Raw genomic sequence first — 24157 nt, forward strand, 5'->3', positions numbered from 1 at the left:
ACTAAGGGACAGCAAGTACTAAAAGCAGTCTATGTGGCTGTGAAATTGGAGAAAAGAAAAATTCCTGGGGATAGCAGACAAGCAAATAACTAATCCTTGCTTCTCATGCATCTACAACATTAACTCTAACACTACCAAAAATATTAAAGCTAATTTCTTGTACTAATTTTGGTAGCATTAGGAGTGGGTTTAAAGATGCATGAGTATTTTTTCTTAAGTATTAGAGGTAATGTGCTTTCTTTTGCCCAGGTTGCCGGGTGACCGATGAAATTCTGCATCTAGTACCAAACATTGACAACTTCAGGTTAACACTGAGAGCTATCAAACTGTGGGCAAAACGTAAGTAATACTGTTGCAAAATATTCTTAAATTCTTATCCCTACTTGAGACTAATATAATGACTAACTGTTTTCTTTTCTCTGTTTCCCTTTGCATCAACAGGCCACAACATCTATTCCAATATATTAGGTTTCCTTGGTGGTGTTTCCTGGGCTATGCTAGTAGCAAGAACTTGCCAGCTTTATCCAAATGCAATAGCATCAACTCTTGTACATAAATTTTTCTTGGTATTTTCTAAATGGTATGTTAATTTTAGATTACACTAAAATAAAATTGTTTATAGACACTACATTTTAGTCTTGTTTCTATGACATTTCTTCAGCTGGTACCAAGTTAAGTAGGTAGCTCATAAAATCTTGCTCTCTCTGTTTCTGGTGTCAGTGAGTTGTATATGACCTTTTTTATTAAATTTATTCCTTGAAGTGTAGAGTAAATAGGCAAAACATATACCTTGCAGAGGACAATTTGAATAACATTTTCTTGAATGGGACAATATGCACAACAGACCTATAATCACGGGATAAATTATTTGGCATTCCATATGAGATGCTACAATGAAAATAGACTTTGTAGAGTCCTTGTTCAAAGTTATCAGTACCTTTAATTGAGCACCTCTGCTTTTGCTTCCAAACATGAAAATGGTTACTATAGTTTTACTGTTATTGAGTCCAGTGGCTTTTTTCCCTCTCTGGCTATACTATTTATTGGTAATTTAATTTCTAAGTAGTTAATTGACTATCACTTGCTTGTTCAGCAAATCAGTTGAGACCTCCTCGCTATAATGCAATTCCTACACTTTAATTATGGTCAATCTTATGCACAATCAATTAAGAAATTGATTGTGCATTATTCAAGAACATAAATGCACAAATAATATTGGGGAAAAACTGCAGGTATGCCATGATAGTATTTTGAAAAAACTAATTTGGCTGTTAGACCATTTAAAGTATCCCTTTATTGGCTTCTACTGTCTATAGGAAAATAGGTTTATTCAGTGGGGAGCAAGAGCATCTTGAAGAGCAGTAGTGTTTCATTTAGAAAAAAGTATGTTCCTTTCTGCATGCTTTTTCTTTAGAAATCTGAATGGGAAAAAATCTTGATTAATGCATGCATTTTGCAATTATTAATCATGCTGCAGTCTGGCCTGTTCTTTAGATTTTTCCAGGAACAGCTAGCATGAAGACAACATTAGTATTAATCTTTACAGACAGGACTTCTTTTGATTATGATTATGTTGGAAGAGCAAGTTTAAGGAGTGTGCTGATGAACAATATATATATATATATATTTTTAAACACCTTAATTAAGAGTCCCAGATAATGCCTTTTGGTGCATTAAAGAACATAGTTATAAACTGTAGTTGTGTTGGTCTTCAGTTCAGGAACCAAGAACCTCTAGTAGACTGATTTGTTCTAATTTTTCCTTGAGAACATATTTCAACTCTTGTTATTCCATGAGACAGAATGAAGAAATATCTCATTCAAAAAAATTGTATGTTTAACATAATATATAAATGGTATCCAGTAGTCTTATTCAGTGCTACAATCTTTTTAAACAGGGAATGGCCAAATCCAGTGCTATTGAAACAGCCAGAAGAATGCAATCTTAATTTGCCTGTATGGGACCCAAGGGTTAGTGTATTATTTTTTTCCCCTATAAATAATTCACACTGTACAATAGAGAAGTCAGATGTTTAAAGAAACCCCAGGTAAATTTTGTTTTTAGGTTATAAATGAATTTGACATTTGAGTATTACATTTTTAATGGTAACTATAATTCTCCTTCAATGCATAGAACAAAATTAGTTTACATCTTGTAAATTGTCCACTTCTGAAACTGTGTAGATTGCACTATATCTGTGGTTCTAGCCAATTTCAGCACTAAGTGGTGTAAATAAACACTCCATATATAACTTGTATATAAAAAAGCTATATGCACAAAAATGGTTTTGGTCAACTTTTTGACTTCATGCCAGTCCTCACTGACTAGGTAACTTATTTAGGACATTTACTTCTAGAATTATATTTTAACTGCTTTAGTTCAGGTGTTTATAAATACTGTATTTTGAATACTGAACTCCTTACATTTAACATTAATAAGTCCTTTTGTAGTTTGAACCAAGGAAGAGTGTGAGTTTTTTGGTTTGTTTTTTACTCTGCCTTTCTTTTAGTAATCACAATGTTGACACCAACTCATAGTATCCCTATTATTTACGTTTAGAACTTTAAAAATGAAATCCATTTAGCATCTCGGAATAACTCCTGTATTTAAGCAAAATCCTTGTTCTTTAAAGTATTGGGCGGGGGGGGGTCTTAAGTTGCAGAATGCTATTCCTCCAGTTGACCATGAGGAGCCATTTGCAGTTACTCATTTGGGGAGAAATTGAGTACAGTGTTTTACTGTGTGAACTTTTAAAATATTTTTTTATACACTTGAATAAAAGTCCACATTTAAATGATGTCAGGCTTGTGGTGTAAAGTAAGATTAAAACCATGCTCTTAAGTTACCCAGTTGTTCCTATTGTAGGGGTTTGAGGTCAGTGTGTGATTGTTATAAAACAGTATGTGCTGCAATGGCTAAACGGAGCAGGGTAAGATAAGGATAGGGTTTCAACCTTAACTTTAGATTTACAACCTGACAAAAGACAAGATCACTAGCCTAAGGCTATTTAAATAAAACTTTTTTCTTTTCTTTTTTTTCCATCTGTGGTGGTGCCTCCCTTTTTGTTTCTCCATGTTTTGTTCTTATTAAAGGATACTTTAACACAAGTGCTGCTTCCCTCGGGATGCACAGAGCAATTTCTCTTAGGCTGGCTCTTCATTATCAGCAGTCTTACAGGAATAAATCGGACAGTATATTTTAAAGGGTCTCAAAGCAGCCATTTCTCTGAAGGTGCCTAGTGTTCAAGTGGTAATGAGGTACCAGTGGTTGTGTGATTGCAGGTTACCATCCACACCATTGTTTTGTGTGTTGTTTTTTGTTGTTGTTGTTTTGGGTTTTTTTAACCGTTCGATTTGAACTATTTTTGGCCTAGTATTGACTGTCTGGCATGCCAGTGGGTTGTGATCTTTCCCATTCCAGCTGAGTCTGGAAATAACTTATTTTTTTATATAGGTTGCCTGTCAGAAATGTGAACAAATTATCATTGAGTATTCTAAACTTCTGTTCACACTCTTTAAATCAAATAGGTCTGTAAACTCAGATCTTGTGTTACATTAGATTCATTTTAGCAAAGGGAAAAGTCCACTTTTTTTATTTTATGTATGCTTGAAGAAAACTGATTGGCTGTTGTTATATATAGGTAAACCCCAGTGATAGGTACCATCTTATGCCTATAATTACACCAGCATACCCACAGCAGAACTCTACCTACAATGTGTCCGTTTCTACACGGATGGTCATGGTTGAGGAGTTTAAACAAGGTAAGTATTATCTTATGCTCTTATTCCGAAAGGATTTAAACAGTTCCATCACAGGTATACTATTTTTGAGATTGCTGATTGACCCAGGAATCCTTTCCATAGTGCACACAGTTATTCATTAGTGCTGCATATTTTGATCATCACTTTTTCAACTCAGCAGAATGTTTATATAAAAAAATCTATTTCTTCCTTCCAGATACTCTTAGTTGCAAGTGGCTTTCTCAAGCGTTTAGTTATCTTTGTAGGCTGTTCTGGTGACCTTATGAGCTACATTGCTATATGACAGATGATATTGTTACTGTGTCACTTTTTGGTAGATACTAATAAAGCTAAGATGGCAATGTGCTTAGCTCTGTAAGGGAAATTAGAAGAGCATTGTCTTGCCTCACCCAAGTAATATTTCTGACAACTAATGCACACCTACTGAGAAAGTATTGTTGATAAATACAGGTGATAAAATGTTGATTTTCATCAACATGAAAGCAGGTCTCTTCCCCACTACAGTTTTCATTCACCCAAAACAAACCCATTCACTAGAGATTTTAAGCTCTGTGAGGCAAACCTTCTGTCTTCCTTCCTGGACTGAGCACACTTCCTCTGAAGCATACCAGAGAAATAATCTCTTGTGTATTTTAAACCTCTACTAAATTAATCTGGTCCACTTGCATTTAATCTTGCAATCAAACTTCGTTTTAAAATTTCACAGTACAAATAACCAGTAACCATACAAATAAAGTACACGGAGTTAGTTTTATTGAAACAATTCCTTGCAATCAAAGAGAAGAATAATTTGCCTTGAAGTAGCCTCTACTTAGTAAATCACTGTTTTCAGGGTTTATTATTATTATTATTCATATTATTATTATTACGGATACTTGCTACGGAACAGCTGTGAAAAAGGCTTAAATGTGTTTTTATAATTCAGGTCTTGCTATCACAGATGAAATTTTGCTGAGTAAGGCAGAGTGGTCCAAACTTTTTGAAGCTCCAAACTTCTTTCAAAAGTACAAGTATGTATTTTATGGCATGGCAGAATGTTTAAGATAAACCCATTTAAAAATAATGATCTTTAATAGCAAAGGTGTTTATGCCAGCATAATTAAAGTGGCTGCACACTTCCATTAGAAACCCCTAAAGTGTCTTAATGGTTTTCCTAAAAAGACCGAAAATTGTTCTCTTCTGAGGGCCTTTCCCCCAACTGAGAGATCAGGTGTTTTCTTTCCTATAGGAAATATAAATTATTTAATTGTACACCATTTTTCATTTCTGTAGTGTAATAGCTCATGACCAGATATCAAGAGTGTTATGGGGTGGCTATAAATGATTTAAAAATGAAAATTTTAATTTGACCAATTATGAAAATGTTTCTCTGGCGGAAATGCCCAACTTTTAATAGGGAGGAGGCATATGATGTATCCTGTTTTCAAATGAAGCCACAAGCAAAATATTTGATAAAACAGCTGTGTAAAATAGATATTTAAGATGAATACCCACTGAGAACCATGGATCTGTCTTTTGTTACAGTAATATACAGCATAATTGTGGCAATAAGATTCCTCTAGTACATCTGGCACTTCATTCAGCACAAGTGTACTCATCACTAGCTTTTCTTAAGAAAGCTTGGTCAGAGCTTCAGAATATGTTAGTCTCTACTGCATATATCTTAATTTTAATTATGTAATGCTTTTTACATTAAGTAAGGCACTTTTAGAAGTCTTCATTGTTTTTTAAATGTGGGGAGGGGTTTAAGAAACATGGTGGGGGGGACCTTGACATTTAACATTTTAAGGGTTTCTAATGGTACATGATGGTTGGGGGGAGAGGCTTGTTTTTAATGTATATTGGGTTTGCTGAAGTTGTACTCTATATAATAAATATGGATTATTCAAATGGACTACATTTTATTTGCCCTCAATTGAAGTATTGTTGGAGACCCATTTTGAGTAAAGATTAAATATTTTCTACGCCAATGTTCCTTTGCTGGGTGGTTGGTTATGTACAAATCCAAATAACACTGAAATATGCAGTTCCCCCATTAAAAAAAGCCTGATGACCATCATGATGTGTCTGTGTTTTGTTTCAATACTTTTTTGCATGATTAAAATCTTTAAAACATTTGATAATCTTTTATGTTCTACCTTGGAGATTCAATTTAAAATCTCATAAAGTCTCCAAAAGTTAGGGTTTTTTAAATTCTTTTGTTTGTAGTCCCTTGTTAGCAGTATCGGCTAAGGCAGCTGATATATTCCCTACTACTTTCCTTTGTTTATTAAATCCTTTCAAAATGAGGGGTGGGGGATCTGGGAGCAGCAGACATTTACCATTCTAATTTACGTGAAGTAAAATCTCTAGTATACATTTAACCCAACATTGTGCACCAGTATCGGTAATTGCAGCATCACAACAATGGGATATAATCATTACCAGCAACATGTGCACAAGACTGGGAAAGAAAAAAAAAGTCCAACTCTCTTTATTTCTTGAGAGGGGTGGTTCTCCGAAGCCTACTTATCAGAACTGTCGGAGCTTTAACTTTTAGAGCAGTATTTTTTAAGGTATTAGATTAAATATTGGTTACTTTTAATAATTAAAAGAAATCAGCACTAGGAAAATGAATTTTGGCAACTTTGATACAGTCTCATCTGAGAACTAGGTTTTTCTCCTGTTTGATCCCCATATATACATCAGAGACTTATTAATACTGATATATAAAATAATAGTTGGTTCCGTGCAGAAGGAAAAGCACCACGATCCTTACCTTAGGTTGACAGCTTAAAAGAATTAAACAAATACTTCTATCTTTTCCCTTAAACGTTTGTGTATCACTTTTCATAGGAGTTACTACTGTAAATCTCACATTTGTCATAGAATAGACTGAATTTATTTGTTATCATTAAACAAAGAAAGTGAACTTGGAATATATGCCTAGCTAGAGAAATCTGGAGGGTACTGTACATGTAGCAATGCATTGGGGTTTGAAATAGATTGTCTGATTTGCCTGATTAATTAACAACAAGCATTTCCAGCTGGGAGGTGTAAATCTCACACTACTTGTACTTGGTACAATTTTTCCTTTTTTTCTAAATTAGAAAAGATTTTCATCACTCCTGGGTGTAGTCATAAGAGTGAAAAAATAAATAAATAAATGATATCACGGCATAACATTTTCAGTGTAACATTACATGATACTCAAATGTCTCAGACTCATTAGAACTCTAAAATAAACTATGTATGATGGATAATAAAACAGCTTCTTGATGTAGTGTATTGCAACACTGCCCTGTTTAGTAATGCACATCAGTGTTAATAAGTAGATAGTCTATAACTTTATGAAGGGGTATTTGAGTCTTTTACGTGCAGTATATCTTAATAGGACAATTAAATCAAAACTATATTTCTAACATATGGGAGGCCATATATTATATAAGAACTTGGAATTGGACCCCTTCAGTTATGCATTACAAAATTCTGTTCCAGAAATCATGAAAAATGAGATAATAGTTGCAGGGCGGGAGGAGGAGGGTTATATTCAAGATACTAGTAAAAACTAGAACAGCTTACTAAATAAGGTTTTTGTGGAAATCTGTGAATAAAGGCCTTTGTTCAGGAAGGGACATAAGGCAGGAAAACTATTGCAGCTAAAATTTCAAATATAACAACAAGATGGGAATTTCATTTTATGATAAAAAGGTGCCACTGAGTTAACCTTTCTTTTTAAAGAAAATTGAAAACGATAGATTTTTTTTTCTCCTTTAATATTTAGCAATGGGACTTGTAACATTTAAAGTATTTTTCTGTGAGCCATCAGTTGCTATAAATTGATGTTCTATCATTAAAACAATGGACATTTTTTCATTGCTTATTATGTAATAAAAACAATACTAGATTAGTTTTATACCCCTTCCCTATATCCCTCTTTTCACTTTTGTGTTTACTACCCCTTTCTGAACAAACAGGCCCAGTTCAATATCAGCTTTTATAAACAGAATGTAATTATATCTGATCACCTTATCAGTAACAAAGCAGTCTTTACTAATTTCAGATTTCAGTTGCCTTTAGCCACATCTAAAGGCCCTCAGAACAAGCATTTTTTTTTTCCATTAACCAAATAGAAAACAAATCTTTTCAAATGTCTTCCATTTTAAATTTGTAACTAATAAGCTGCCTCTGCCATTATGTGAAATTCTCAGGATGTTGTGTAGAAGTCTTAATGGGCACCAGCTATTTTTAAATTAATATTTTAATAAACCATACATAAGGACAAATCAGTATTCAAATTGCATAACTAAAATTCAGATAAAGTAGGATTAATATTAAGCAGAATCTCATTCTTAAGGTTTGCGAATCTTTGTGCAAAAATATTTGCTAATTTCAGGGTTCATCTCATTTCTAGTGGGGGGCGGGGGATGGAGTTAATGGAGGGGGATTTCATTCAACAAAGACGCACAAGACAAAAATGTCAACGTAGCCAAATGAATCATTAAATAACATTTTCTTGGCCATTTAAAAACAAAAAAGCATATCCTTTGATTTACCTGTGTAGTTAGTAAAGTATATTTCAAGTTACCCTTTTGGATTAATAGGTGTTAATATTTCTACTCAGTTTCCACATATCTCTAAACAATGTAAATGTGGAAATCCATATTTATTGATCTGTTTAGTTTTGTGTTGGTTTCATGATTTGTGGACCTAGAATGCTAGGAAATCTCTTTACTACAATTTCACTAGTTTTTAAGTAAGTTAACTAGGTCTGTGTGTCTGTATATGTAATATGAAATATACTAAGATACAGTTTAAAAAAATCTGACCCCCCCCACCCCCCAAAGGACCCAAAATGCTGATAACATGATGCTTTGTGAATAATGCAAAATGGGGTTACTTAGTTTTTAAAATGGATTACCTTCCACTGTCTTTACAAGTTTGGGTCTTAGACCTGTAACAGTTAACTGTGTAGCTCACTTCCCCCTGCACCCCCCCAAGATTTTGTTGAATTTGAGTTTGTTCCATTAGTTTTAAGGCGAATTAAAATAAAAAGACTTAATTCTGTTCTTTCAGTTATTGCTCAATTACTTTCCCCTGCTCCCACTGCTCCCTCTCCTCCCATCCCCCAATTTTAAGCAAAATTGGAGCTCTGCCTTCAATTAAAGCCAGAACTTTTGGATTTGACGTTTTTAAACTTTACTTGACAGCTGCTAAGCATGATGATGATTCTAGGATACTGCTGAGACTTCGGGACTAAAGGGAGAGGAAACGCGCTTTAGAAACCTTCAGAAAAGTGTTTGAATTCAATCTTAACATTGTTTTAAGCTACTTTTTTCATAACCATATTTACCTTTAGCATATGCTATTTAGTTATCTAGCTGTAGTTCCATCAGAAATAACTCGGTTATGGCCAAAATACCTTTTTTGTTTGTATAAATTGACTATTCAGTCCCTTGAATGAGCAATTTAAGAGATATTCTTATTGTAACGATTCTGATAGTCTACTTTAAAGATTACTCTCTCCATACTTTTATTACCAGGCAGAGGTGTTAGATTGCAGCTGTGGTTTGCAATAAGTTGAAATATCTCAAACTATAATTTGGCAACGTTCAGTCTCTTAAGGGTTTAAGCTATCTGGTTTTATTATACAGTACCCGTTTTAACCTTTTGATTCCTTTGTTTCTCGCTTTATAAATTAAAAGTAATGATGTTTTTATTACTTTGAGTGTTCAGTGTCAGCTGTATAAATAGAATAGTATGTTGTCTTTATCTCCAAAGGCATTATATTGTACTTCTAGCAAGTGCACCGACAGAAAAGCAGCGACTAGAATGGTGAGTATTATGCTTGATCTTTAATTTTTTTTTTAAAGAAACTTCCCATTTCAAAGTACTCTCATGCCACAAACTGTGGGCATGTCTTACTATCTTACACAGGTTTTATGAAAAAAAATAAAGTTGAAATTTGTTTACACATTTTAAATTTATGAGCATAATCTGAGAGTTAATAATTAAAGGGTTGCATTGGCTATGTTTGTTCTACTTAAAAATGACCTGCAAAAAACTTCTAAAAATTGGCTGCATGACCGTATTTGCTTTTAGTATGTGCCGAAGGTCTGAATATGTGGTTTGGAGGTGGAGATCTTAAGTTTCTTCTAAAAACAAAACAAAAAAATCTTTCCCACCTTCCCCACACCACCATCCTCTCTGGTTTTGTTATAACACTCTTTGGGGTTCCCAGGTGTTTGTGAGGAGTCTTTTCACACTATATGAATTTGTAGGAAGTGGTAAATCTTTTTATTAAATACATTTTTCCATGTTCTTTAGGAGTTAGTTAATGCATGTATTTTGTTAATAATTCTTTAATTCTTCTCAGTTGTTCAGCTTTTAATCTTTCCTGTTAGTGTATACTTTTAGTCCTCAGGTCTAGCTAATACATAATCATTGCACCCAGAAAGTCTTTTACTATAAACTCATCTTGGTCACAGGTGGTTTGGCCCAGGTTTATTTTGAATTTCAAGACAAGACCTCTATAGTTCAATTAAACGAGCTGCATTGATTTTTTGGGGGGTGGGGGCTATTAATCTGAATTAACTTGTCTTGTGGTTAAATATTAGTTATCTAATATTTCCTAATTGTCGGAAACAAAACATATATTTTGGGTTTTTTTAACCAGTGGCAAAGAGAGTCTTATTTCTTTGGTATTGAGGTACTAATAAAAACTTAATTAATAAGTAGCATTCATACAGGGTGGGCTTGGTGGAATCAAAAATTCGTATTCTAGTCGGAAGCTTGGAGAAGAATGAATTCATTACACTGGCTCATGTGAATCCTCAGTCATTCCCAGCACCCAAGGAGAATCCTGACAAGTAAGCCATCTTTTTTGCTTCTTAAAATGTTGTCCAATTCTACTATATACATAGCTGTACACTTGTATCAGCCTACCTAATTAACAGTTGTATATTTTTTCTGATGCAGATGCATTTTTAATGCTTTATTAAACACAGGGGTAGGCAATATTTTTTGGCCAGAGTGCCGAAAAGCACCATAATGCCTACCTCGGAAGGTGCTGGAGTGCCGGCATGGTAGAAACACAAAATGGGAACAAGGGGTACATGGCAGGATGCCCTGCTGCCCCCCAGTCGGGGCTCTGGCTGCCAGCAGCTCCCCCGCCTCTGGGTGGCTGCTAGAGCCCTGGCTGCTCCAAGCAGGGCTTGCAGCTGCCTGCTGGAAGCAGCCTGGGATCCCAGCTGGCAGCAGCTCCCCAGAGCCAGGGCTGCTGCAGCTGGGAGACTCCAAACAGCTGTGCCGGGCTCCGGCACCAGCTCTGCATCGGTGTGAGCAGGCGCGCCTCTGAGTGGGCGGTAGGGGCGGGGCCTGAGGCAGCGCAGCTTCGGTCTCTCCCCCACTCCTGGCACGGAGGTGATGAGCTCGGCACAGTTGTTTGCAGCCAGCCCACTGCACCTCCATGCTGGGAGCCATGGAGAGACCGGGGTTGCGCTGCCTTGGGCCTCGTCCCACTGCCTGCTCTGAGGCGTGCCAGCTCGTGCTGATGCGGAGCTGGTGCCAGAGCCTGGCACAGCTGTTTGCAGCCTCCCAGCTGCAGCCGCCCCGGCTCTGGGGAGCTGCTGCCAGCCGGGTTCCCGGGCTGCTCCCAGCAGGCAGCTGGGATGCTGCAAACCCTGCTTGGAGCAACCTGGGCTCCGTCGCTGGCAGCAGCTTCCCAGAGTCAGGGCTGGCAAGCAAAATGGCCTCGCATGTCACGCTCGGCACGTGCGCCAGGGGTCACCGACCCCTGTACTAACATAAAGTTGTCTCCAGAGACTAGTTGCATAGGTAGGTATCCCCTCTTCTAAAAATAAGTCTTGCATACAGATGAACTTGTATAGCAATAGGAAATTTTAAAATGAAGCACAGAACACACTGCACACTATTCTTGAAAATACTACTGTTGATTGATGCTCAATTTTTGTATTGCAGTTTGGCAACTAGAGTATCAACTTAGTCTAAGTTGGTAAGCATAGTTTTAATTCTGTAGTGGCTCTGCAAGGCAAGCCATAGAGTCAGGCTGATTTAAGTGACTAGATTTGGATTTTGAAATACATATGTAGTTACTGGTTTTGCTCCTTGAAAGACCCAATGACTAATTTGAGAAATTCTAAACTGAAACCTGTAGGAAAGAAGGAAGTCCATGATTTTAAGAGTGATTTAAAGTAGCTTGAGTTTGTTGTACTATTTTGCTTTCCTGACTCTTAAGAATGAACTGACTGGGTATTTCCCTAAAGGTTATTACTCTGGGCTACACTTAATGTTCAAACCTCAGGAATATTGTATAGGTCAAACATGCATGATCAAAGAGTTCTTTATAGCAAATTTGGGAAATAGTCTAACATCACTTGCATTGTTCAGTCCATAAATGTTGCCATCTTAATGTATCATTTAGTTCTATTTTGTAAGAACAGTTTTGCAAGTCTTTAAAATAGACCCATCTCCTCTGTGGATTGTAATAGCCAATTATTTGTCCAATAGTGGGATAATCTATATAAGCAGTGCTTGAAAGAGATTGCTTACTAGTAGCTTTATGTAGTTTTTAATAGATTTCAAATATAGCCCCTTAACAGTACTCATTCTCTTCAGCTTCAAGGGGTTTTCAGCATTCTTAAGTGGGGAAAAAAAGGAGGGCAGTTGGGCCCAAGGTCCACTTCTTTGGTGGAATCAGAATGCCTATGTGGCCCCCAAGACTTGTTAGAAGTCTCTGAGTTCATAGTGCCGAAGAAGTGTGTTCATTTTCAGTGTGATTATTGTAGCTTGTTTATATAGATTATGATGAGAAAGGTAAGTTTGAAGTCTTTGTGTATAAGCAAACTAAACCTGAGAATTAAAAAGCAAGCCTTGATGTTTTATACTGCTTGGCTTAGACTGACTTTTTGAAAAAAGTCAGTGAAACTGCCTAGTAGGCAGTTTAAAAAACTGACAGCTTGTTTATGATTTTTCAAGCACCATTTGGATTCTTAGATATTTTAAATGTGTTATACTTTGGCATCACTACCATGAAAATATTATCATATATAACTACAGTTAGATAAAACATGCAATATGAGTAGTATGATTGATATTCATATTTTTTAATTCAGTGTTTTACTAAAATATTACATGACTTTTTTTGTGCAACTTTGCAGGGAAGAATTTCGTACAATGTGGGTGATTGGGTTAGTGTTTAAGAAAACTGAAAATTCTGAAAATCTAAGTGTTGATCTTACATATGATATCCAGTCTTTTACAGACACAGGTAAGCTTGATTTCTCTAAAAGTTTAAAAATACTGATATATTTGTGCTAAACAATTTTGGCTTTGTTTTAAATTTTTTATTTTATTTACTTTTCATAGATGGAAGTATACAAATCTAAGTGTTTTTTGGTTAAATGTACAACAAATTAATACCAGCGCTTGCTTGAATGACTTCAAATGTTAAGTCTGGGATGATGTAATTGGGGATGGTCCTGCTTTGAGCAGGGGGTAGGACTAGATGACCTCCTGAGGTCCCTTCCAGCTGTAACTCTCTTTGATTCTGTGATTTTTTTTTTAAATTTTTTTTTTAAGGCCGGGCACCTAGGCACATGTGGGTGCAAAATTACTTGCCATGCTTTCAGAAATTATTTCATGAAGCATGTCTTCAAAATATATTATATATTGTATACTATATATTGTGTATAGCTTTTTAACACCACGCACATTTTATTCTCTTGCTCAACTTGGCATATTATATATGGTGAGTGTCAAACATGGGCCACATCTGGAGGATGTGGCTGGGAGGAAGTAGGTATTTAAAAAAAAAAATGGAATAAAACTTTGTCTATCGATTCCCAGGTAGAGCTGTTTTTAGGTAACAGTATGGCAAGTACGTACTATTATGTGATTTGCCCTTAAAAAAAAAAAAAAAAAAAAAAAATTGCAGTCTAAGGTAAAATACAAGACCATTTATAAATGGTATGTTGGGATGTTTGTCACAATGCAGTGCCAGCTTTTAGTTTAATTTAGACATTAAACCATTTTGATTGGACATCTGTATGTAGTATGTTCCTTTTCTCCCTTAATTGCTGTCCCTTCTTCCTAAACAAAAGAATAAGGGAGGGTAGGGGGTTGTTGAGCAATTCAGTTTAGCTTTCATAACTCTTCTTTGCTTTGGCAAGCAAAATAAATCTGAAAATATTTGGCATCTCTGTATGTAAGTAAAATCCATTCTTATTCGAAAGTAAATTGCTTTCCCTGTCCCAGTATAACTAAAATAACTATCTGACTAATGACTGAGTGATACATAAATCCCACTTGTTTGATTTATTGATGGTGGAAATCGGTGGTTTTTTAGGACTACCTGGGATATTCAGCAGTACAGAAGTTCACTTCTCTGGGTTATTCAGCAGTGGATAATTGAACAGCTCAGGGGTGAAATGTAACCTCAATTCAAGAAACTTCCTGTAACTGCCGCCATATTAATTTTGTATTGAATTGAAGCCACATACTTCTGACTTCCTCCTAGACAAAATAGAGTACTGTAAGGTGATAGCATATTCCTTACTCGGTAGTGTTTAGCAGGAATACTAAGCCAAGTGGTTCTACAAAGAATCATAAAAATGTAATGCTGAAAGAGACCTCATAAGGGTAATCTACTGCATTTCCCTGCATTTTGGCAGTCCAAGTGCATCTAGGTAAACCCTGAGAGATGTCTGACAAACCTGTTCTTTAAAAACCTCCAGTGAAGTTGTTATGGTCTTCCCTCCCTACCCCCACCCCCTCTTTCAGCAATCTTGGGAGCCCCAGCTTTGTCTGGTCTCTAAAGTCAGCCCAGGTGTGGCTTATAGACTAGGGGGGAGTCCTGGCTCCTCCTTACTCTTGAAACCCCAGCCACTTACCCCTTTCTTCCCCTCTGGTTATAGCCTTACCTTGGGGAACTACCTTCCAGTTCACTTTGACAGGGCAGTGTCCTCTCTTCAGAGGGGAAAGGAGTGCACCCAAGAGTCCTCAGCAAGGCCAACCATTCCTTCAATAAAAGCATTTAGTGGGGGCAAAAACCACGTGGCAAGAAGATCCTGCTTCTTCCAAAGGGTTAAATGGTACCTGTGTCCCTAATCCTCCATGTATGGTTTTGAACATTATAAAACCAGTTCAACTGTTTTCTCTCCAGCTTGCATAGCTTTGAGTACTTGAGTAGATTTACTGTTTCCATTCTTCAGATTTCCCTGATTCCAGGTAGACACTGCTGTTTTTTTTCCCAGCTGCTCCATTGATTGTAATGCTTACCTCCATGTTTCTTCCCGGGACTTCTCCCCACCATCGCCACCAAATAATGTGTACCAAGCCCAACTGAAGCATCACCACAACTGTTCAGTTCCTTGTTGATTTGATGGATCTTTTGTCACTTAAGCCAGCAATCCTGCCTCCTGTCTCTTAACCCCTTTACCCTTTGTACAAGTTATTCATGGAGGCATGCAACATTGCTGCAACACGAATATGTTTAACTCGGGCCCCTGGCAGACATTCTATTAAAGGTGCAATGGGATCTGATCCACAGTTCGAGCAGGACTAGTTGTGGAGGCAGGCAGGGGCACATGCCCTCCTTGACTAAAGCAGCACCAGTCACCCATGGTAGGTTGGTGTTCAGATCCAAATCATTCCCTAGTGCTGGTACAGGGCGAGCCTGAGATCATAATCCCTGGGCTCCCTCTCCACTGGCAGTTAGTAAACCAGGTGCCTTGTGCACCTGTCTCAAAGCTTCAGTCAGCTGATCTGCTCTTGAGGCCGGAAATGGGAGTCAGCTGATCAGTGCTTCCAGCCTCAGGAGCACATTGTCACCCTTCACTTCAGTGTTTTCCTGAGTCTGGGTGTACCAGGCAGCTGATTGGTACTGGCCACACATTCAATTTAAGGCAATAACATGAAAGCATGGCTATGTTACTGTTTGAGACATGATTAAATGGTCAGTCATGTTTTAAGTGTAACATCTACCAGGCACCCCAGAAATATATCAAAACTATAGTCTGGCACAAAAGGACACCTTCACAACTTCCCTAGGTACCTGTTCATTCTCCTTACAGTTTAAAAAAAAAAAAAAAAATCCTGATATTTAGCCTACATTTTTCCCAGTTCCGCTCCCCACCAATACACTGGACCTATCCTGCTTCTTTTGTTAGGTGTGAATTCACAACAAAATTGGGGTTGCCATACTCTCTCTCCTCCTTCCCCCCCCCCTCCCCCCCCCTTGCTGGGGGCTGCAAAGCGGGGCAACTATGTAGAGAAATGATATGGTCCAGTAAATAATCATTGCACACAAAATAGTTTCATTTTGAATTTGCTGTTAGTTTATGAAATGCCTCACAAATAACATGCAGAAATGTTGTGCATATTTGATTTGCAAATAGAATGATATCTACATATACAAGTAGATGGACTTCCTTTTGGGGATGTCACATTCTGTAAGATTCCTGAATATATTTTTCCAGCGAGATGTCCTTATTGCCAGTTTCTACTTTTTCTATTGTCTGTATTTAGAAGCATTTTAGACTTCTGAGCTATGTCTGTGCGGATGTTTCCTACCAATTGGAGAGAGGAGATAAAATAAGTTATTTCCTTGACACCATAAATTCGTTTTCAGCTGATATCATTTTGTCCTACTTTAAATCATTTAGACCATATAGGTTTACAAACCCAAGAGAAATTTGAAAGGAAATTTCAGCTTCTTACCGTTGATCACTTTACATTGTTATGTACTGTCATCAGCTATTCTTATTATTTGTACTTACTGGAATGTCACTCCATGGTTGAAGTTTGTCTTGGATTAATCTCAGTAACTCAGCTAATCTGAATATGCATACAGTAATTTAATTCAGTTAAAAACTTTTGTCATGTTCCAATTTCAAGTGCTTTTGCTTGAGCCTATAGTTAATGTTATCTAATACTAACACTGTTTAATTTGCCTTGTATCTCTGTGGAGTGACACATTGTTACTTTTCTACTTCGTTTGACTTCTGAGGAGAGGCTGAGGGAACTGGGCTTTTTTGGTCTAGAGAAGAGAAGACTGAGGTGGGGATTTAATACCAGTCTTCAACTACCTAAAAGGGGGGGTGGGGTTTAAAAGAGGATGGAACTGGACTGTTCTCAGTGATGACATAACAGAACAAGGAGCAATGGTCTCAAGTTGCAGCAAAGGAAGTTTAGGTTAGATATTTTCTCGCTAGGAGGTTAGTAAAACACTGAAACAGGTCATCCAGAGAGGTGGTGGAATCTCCATCCTTGGAGGCTTTCAAGACCTGCCTAGACAAAGCTTTAGCTGGGATGATCTAGTTGGAGATGGTCTTGCTTTGAGCAAGGGGTTGGGCTAGATGACCTCATGAGGTCCCTTTCAACCCTGATTTTCTGTTTGTATGATTTCAGGGTTTTTGGTATTGTTTTCTTTTCCAGTGTTGGCAAGAACAGAACAGTTCAGCTTTCTCCAAGAATTAGATTAGAGGCATAGTTGTTTGCTACTTAAATTTATTTGGAGAGGTCTAATGCTTCTAGGGTTTGGAATCAAGATCTCATCAAGATGGTCCTGAAGTCTGGGTGAGTTATAAGTGCTTGGAGGCCTGTTCCTAGATTAGGGGTTGGCAACATATGGCCTGCAGGCCAGATCCAGACTGCAGAGCCTCATGATCTGGCCTGCAGAACTAGGAGGTCTTATTGTTTCAGCAGCAAGGGGGTTCACCTGCACCTGTACTGGGACCTGGCAGTGATGAGCTTCACTGTGAGTAAGTGGTGGCTGGGAATTGCATCTGCACCACTAGCTCTTCCCACTACCTTCTGACTGCAGTGTAGATGCAGTTCCCAGCCATCCACTGCTGAAGCACTTTGGCCCCTGTCAGTTCCAGCCCATGGATACAGCCCCTGGTTATTCTCTGCCTCACATTGGCCTGAATTAGAATGGACTGCATGGTAGTCAGCGGAATTTCTGTGCTGTAAAACTGGTTTAGCTAAGAGGGGCCCAGATGGTTCAACGGTAATAGAATAACACTGATGTTGTGCCCCAGCTACCTCAGCTCCCAGGTGCAAGGTAATAGTGATGATCCTTGTGTGTCATTATCATGCATATAAGTGCCAGCCATAGATCAGGCCCTCGTACTGTTTGGCTAGTGATTCTCAACCAGGGGGCCACAGCACCCTGGGGAGCCACCAGATCCTTTGAAAGGTGCCGAGAGGTGTGAGAAGATCAAATGGATAAGCACAAGCTCAAGATAAGCCCTCGCTGCCCAGCCGCTGGGTTAAGATACAAATGTTGTAATATGAACAGCATGCAACTTCAAAATTTATTTTACAGAGTTAAGGAGATGTACTCTGAGTCCAGTGAGGGTTACCTTGAGTCCAGAGCGGTTGAGAACCATAGTACTAGGCAGTTAAAGTAATGATTGTTCTATAGGACTTGGATACCTAGGAGACTTCCTTTCCTCGTGTCCCGCTGTCACTGCTGAGCTCTGTGGGTCACTCGTGATCCTCATGGTTGGAACTTGGCATTCTCAACTGGGGGATCCATCTGCTCCCCTTGTGGTCATCCAGACCCTCCATTTAGTGAGCTTCCAGGTACAAGCTGGGCCTTCTGGTTTAATGAGGTGTAAACTAATGGCGTGTGAATCATGGCACTCTGGGGCATTTCTTTATTACACTGGTTTCCTACCTGGTGTTTTGTGTGTGTTCTGTTGTATGATTTGCTTAGCTTGTTTTGTTTATTTTATGTATTTTTCAGTAGTGCTTACTTGTAAAGTCACAAGGGTTGGGAACTATATTTGAGCTGCCCATAGTGACTTCACAGACTGTGAGTACTTGTGTAGATTTGTTTTTTTTTTTTACCATATACAAAATATTATATGTTGATGTGAATGTTGACTAAGGCTAAGAATTAAACTAGGGGATTTTGGTGCTTAAAGTTTATCCACAATATCAGCTCAGTCAGGTTGTACAGCCTATACCTTTTATAGAAACATTTGTAATATAAGCGACTTGGCGACTGTTTAATGCCAAGTGCTGGGTGGTGGTTAAATAACCTGTCAATCTCTAGGACGCCAATGGCTTTGTGCAGAAGAGCATCTCGGAGGGAAGTATTAGTCTGACTCCTAGCAGAAGAAATGCTGCCAAAAGGTTGTACAACTGAAGTCTACTCCGTTATTGGGTAGACAGGGATCTTTAACCCTGGTTGGTATTCAGTCTAGGAATGCAGCCCCAGTAGATGAACAAATAGGTTCTCTCTTTTTACTCTAGCAGCTCCTGCAACTAAACTGGTTCTAAATGTGCTGGCACCTGCCTTTCCCTTGGATTAAATCAGCAAGGCCAAGGGGATGTTGGTGTGTGGGCAATGGTCTCCATATACTGGGTTTGGCTTTATCTTTCAAACAAGGATTACGTTCAGTGAGCTGATGTCTCACTTGGCACAACTCTGTTATCTTGCAAGACAAACTAATGCCTACTATTACAGCTTCAAAAGATTGCGGGATGCTATCTGAAGTCCCCGTACACCCCATCTGCACTTGGTGTGATCCAGCTTAGTAAAACTTCGCTTAACCTGCTGGCTTTACTAAGCATGCGCTGAAGCACACAGAGTTGTGTAGAAAGGATAATAAAACAGCTGTAGCATCAGCTTCCACTGCCGCACTTGCTTTACCCCTTACCTTGTAAGCTAAAGGGATATTCAGTTTCCCCCTTTCCTCAGGAGGTGCAGTGTAAAAGATGCCTCCCTAGATAAGAGGGATTACAAATAGGGCTTTTAGTAACTTATGCTTTCCAAAGTTTGAAAACAGCCTAGTGTAGACCCTTGCACACGGAAAAGTTCTAATTTATGCAGTCTCTACAAAGTCTTCTGGGCTTTTCCAGGGCTAAGAGTTATTGGAGTATTCCCTTTAACATGGGACTTTAATTTAGCCCTTTTGTGCATATGCATTTTAATAGTCCCTAATTACAGCATCAGTCTGTTTGTTCTAAGGGCTCTTCATTTATTCACTGTGCAGGATAAATAGGGAACTTCTTAAATGCTTGTAAGAGATCACGTTTTTAGATCTTGATTTGGGATTCAGGAGAGTTGATTTAATTTTAGCACTGCCACGGCCTTGCCTCTAACATAACAGAGAAAGTGTGTTCTGCACATGCACAGGAGGGCTGAATTAAATTTGCATGGGTCAACTTAATTGTCTGATTTTTCTGGCCGGATATCTGGCTTGATATTTTTCTTCTCCACATGTAACAATAAATTGAACCTGGAGCTGCAAAAAACTTAGCAGGTAACTTAGTCCATTTCTTCATCAGCATAAGACTTTCTTAGTTTTATCAAACGTAGGTTTTATATGATGAATTGGGAATCCAACGTTTTCATCAGAAGACTAGAAGCTCCTTTTTTTTCCTCTGAAGTAGACCCTACCTTTATAGCTCACTTACCACCTGTTTACCGTCTTCATTGGGCAGGACTTTCTAAAGTTCTGTTATCATACATTTCAAAGTAACATAACTGACCCCAAAACATTATCCGTAGGAACAAGAGCAGTTCTTGCTTGCAGTATCAGGATCCTAGCAGACATTGCATATATTGCATAATTCGTGTTAATTGCATGATAAATGGCAACATGCCACACATGCAGCCAGTTTATGGCACAATAAAATAGAATATGAGCCACAAAGATGTTCTGCATTAAATGATCCCTTCATAATCAACTTCATTAATTTAATGGAACTAACAGTATGTTTACAAATTACTTTTCTTACCAGTCAACTATATCATATCTGACATAAACTCTTTGTATGTACCATACAACATGACTTCAACACTAGTATTGTAATATGTTTGCATTGTAGAGGTATGGAAGAAGCTATACAAACAAAGTTGTACTCTGTTCTGAAAAGTTTACCTAACAAGAATCTTAACTTTTGTGTCGTTCATATAAAGCTAGATTTGAGACTCCTAGACTTCTTGGTTCCACCTTAGGTCGTGAACACACGAATGGGTTTCACGTGTGACTGATCAAGCTGACTTACCTGCAAAAACTGCCAGCCCATGATGCAGCCCCAGCTCCAAACAGTAGTGTACTTACCCATGGGCAGTTGGGAGTTTTTTCATACTTTGAAATGCCGGACATTCCTTGCAGGAGCTACTTAGTTCTTACACTTTCACATGCGCAGGTGATCAGATGACAGTGCAGTTTGCTTCAGGCTTGTCTTTCAAGCCTTCACCTCTTTGTTCAGGTGTCTAGATCTGTGAGACAACAGCTTAAGCTTTGATGAGGGTCTTGCATATTTTTGGTTTAAAATGCTTTTAACACTTTTTAGTCCCAGATTACAAGTCCATTTTCTCTTAAAGCTCAACCTTTTACTTTACCTTGTATTACATGTGATGTGGTTGTCAGTAGCTTTCCTTCTTGAAACTGAGGTGATGCAGCCTCTCTTGCTGAAGGAATAATAACAGATACTCTGGAATTACATATCCTTTCTTCCAGAACAAATAACTGCACTTTATAAAATGTTTCAATATATCATAATGTTCTTCTCATTATGTAGTGTATAGGCAAGCAATAAACAGCAAGATGTTTGAGATGGATATGAAAATTGCTGCAATGCATGTAAAACGAAGGCAACTTCACCAACTGCTACCTAATCATGTGCTTCAGAAAAAGAAAAAGGTAATCCTACTGACAACTTAACAGTGGTCTAGTATGATAATTATGTTATAATTGATTCCCAAAGGTCTTTTGGGTATACTAACAGAATAACTAAAAACAGGTAACAAGGGCAGTTAGATCTGTATAACCTGCCCAGAGTTACTGACCTTGTAAGTACAGAAGTACTGTGCTAATGTTGAGGTGTCTGAACTGTTTTTCTTAGTATTGGGGTTTCCCTGGCCTGTCTGCACAAAGAAGCTATTATTTGTGTTTACATTTTATACTGCTCTTCCTCTATTCTGGAGGCATCTTTGCTGCTTCTTAAGATCCTTCAGTTGAGAAACGAGGCACTTTTACACACGCTTCCGAAGGTGCGGCGGGAGGGGTGCTTTAATTAGCTAGCGCTTTCAATTAAAAACACCCGAGCATCACGTGTATTAGCATCCCCTGCACTGAAAAATGGCAGTGGGGTGCTTTGAACTAAAGCTTATTCAATGAGCTTTAGTTCAAAGCACCCTGCTGCCATATTTTTGAATCTGCTAGAGAGTGTTTATTTCCATGCATTTTTGTTGGCGTTATTAAACTGTTTTATAGGTGAATTCTTTGAGGTAATTAAAGCTATTTTGCTAGTTTATGTTACCATAGAAATTTATCTAAAATGGTTTAAAGGTTCTATCTCACACACAAGTATTTGTTTTGAATTTTTGTTTTAAACTTAATCTTCTAGTTACTTTTTAATTTTTTTTTCTCAGTAGGTCATAAAACAATCAAGTAAATTTGTTACGATTAAGAAGAATATTGAGTTCATTGTTGCCGCCCAGTTTTTGTACCTGTCATGATAATTATTGCTAACATACCTAAAGCTTAAGAGCATAAAGACTTCCAGAGGTCAGTTGGGCCACTCTCCATGTCCAAGTAAAGGCATGATTTAATCTAATGCGTAATCCACACAGTCATGCTTCCTGAGATGCTACGTTTGTGATCCCCAAGGCTTGGGTGCATAAGCTGCAATCCCCCAGGCCTGGCGGCTTCACACGCCCCTGAGCTTCAGGGACTGTGGCTGCTGCAGTCGCCCAGCCCAGTGTTTCATGGAGGGCATGGCATATCACTGCAGCTCAGCTCTGTCAGCTGTTGGGACTCCCAGCTGTAGGGGAGACCTGGCTACAAGTGCAAATTTACAGCTCCATAACAACCAGCTATAAAGTTAGAACACATTTTTAAGGTCTAACTTTATAGCTGGTTAGAGCTTTTTATCATGTGATAAGTATTTTGCACATGTAGCTGGTTTTAACTAGTTAATTGCAAAATTAATCAGTTAATTTCATGATGCCTCTAATGTGTAGAGAGGGCCAGGGACTAACATTTTGCTCTAGTTTGGAGGTTGACAACACTTTTTTACCTTGTTAGGGATTGAAAAATGACAGGTTTTTTTTGTTGGTGTTTGGTTTTGGTTTTTTTAATAGTTTTCCTTTTTATAAATGTATGGTAGTCCAGTGTGCTCACACAAGTAGAATGACAGCATTGATGTCTGGTTATTTTGGATCTGATAAATTCACTTAATTTTCAACAGGGAGAAGTATGCCAGGTTACTCAACCCTGAAGTCCTGGCTGTTAACTTGTCAGTGTAGTTTCAGATTGAATGTGTATTAAGCTTTGTCCATTTTTTTACTCTTTCTCCTCTTTCTTTATGTCCCCGACCCCCACTGAACTAACGTTTTATAAGTAGAATTGCAATAGTGCTTCACTGAATTTAATTTGATTCTGAGCCCTTGATGGAATATTAACCACATGATTTATTAATGGGTTAAAATATGTGATTTACAGCATTCAACGGAAGGGGTCAGATTGACAACGTTGAATGACAGCAGCCTAGACTTATCTATGGACAGTGATAACAGCACGTCTGTGCCTTCTCCTACTAGTGCTATGAAGACAAGCCCATTGAACAGTTCTGGAAGTTCTCAGGGGTAACTTTCCAATCCTAACTTGGATAAAGTATATAATTTAGAAATAGTTGTGTTAGAGCATGTGCTTTTTAACTTTTTTTCAAAGAGGGTATATTTTACATTTACATTTTACATTAGACCTACTTTTTTATTTCAAATAAGGCACTGCATGCTCCTTAAGTCCACACTTAGCAAAAGGCTTTTCCATTTTTTTCTTAGAGTATTATTTGAAATAAGCTGTTGACATACAAAATAGTTAATATGGATTCCCTGCCACTGTGCACTATATATTTGTTGCATCATACTATATGTATTTTAAATAGCACGCTTGTCTTACTACTTGTGATGAGACTGTACAGCAGCACTACTCTTTGGGTAAACTATCAGGATGTTAACAGTATTGAGCACTTCTGAAAGCAGCTCTGTTCAGTTGCTAAGCAAATCAGGGGTGAGATCCTGCTTGGACTAAATTTGTTTTTTTTTTAAACACTTCATGCATCCCTTCTTGATGCTGAAAAATCTATAACTCCATTGCCAGTGTTAGTCGCACATAATCTCTGTTCCTTAATTGGACAGTTATAAATTTATAGCAGTAATGTGCTCTAAGACTGGTATTTTGCTCACCAGTCTTCTCCACTGTATTTGCTGCATTCCAGAGGGAAAATGATTGACTGATCAGTTTGCAGTTTTGGAAGGATGTTATCTATACATTTTGCCTTCATTTTTAAACATCATCAAACTTTTGGTTTTTTTTAAAGAGTTTATTTTTTTTATAAAATCTACTATTTGAAACCTTTTGCTTAGTGCA

At 37.8% G+C, this 24157-nt stretch overlaps 1 protein-coding gene across 1 annotated transcript in view; it reads left to right on the forward strand.

The window, feature by feature from the left end:
• PAPOLA (poly(A) polymerase alpha) overlaps window positions 1-24157 on the forward strand; it is a gene marked incomplete at its 5' end in the record, with an annotated part of 58903 nt that overhangs the window by 21489 nt on the left and 13257 nt on the right. Inside the window, 10 exons of the mRNA XM_025202335.1 lie at window positions 250-339; window positions 442-580; window positions 1898-1970; window positions 3641-3761; window positions 4687-4771; window positions 9522-9575; window positions 10490-10609; window positions 12920-13029; window positions 21303-21424; window positions 23228-23370. Coding sequence (XP_025058120.1) covers window positions 250-339; window positions 442-580; window positions 1898-1970; window positions 3641-3761; window positions 4687-4771; window positions 9522-9575; window positions 10490-10609; window positions 12920-13029; window positions 21303-21424; window positions 23228-23370 — 1057 coding nt within the window. The remainder of the gene's footprint in view (window positions 1-249; window positions 340-441; window positions 581-1897; window positions 1971-3640; window positions 3762-4686; window positions 4772-9521; window positions 9576-10489; window positions 10610-12919; window positions 13030-21302; window positions 21425-23227; window positions 23371-24157) is intronic.

Source organism: Alligator sinensis, unplaced genomic scaffold (genome assembly GCF_000455745.1).
Source record: "Alligator sinensis unplaced genomic scaffold, ASM45574v1 scaffold624_1, whole genome shotgun sequence".
NCBI classification, from domain to species: Eukaryota; Metazoa; Chordata; order Crocodylia; family Alligatoridae; genus Alligator; species Alligator sinensis.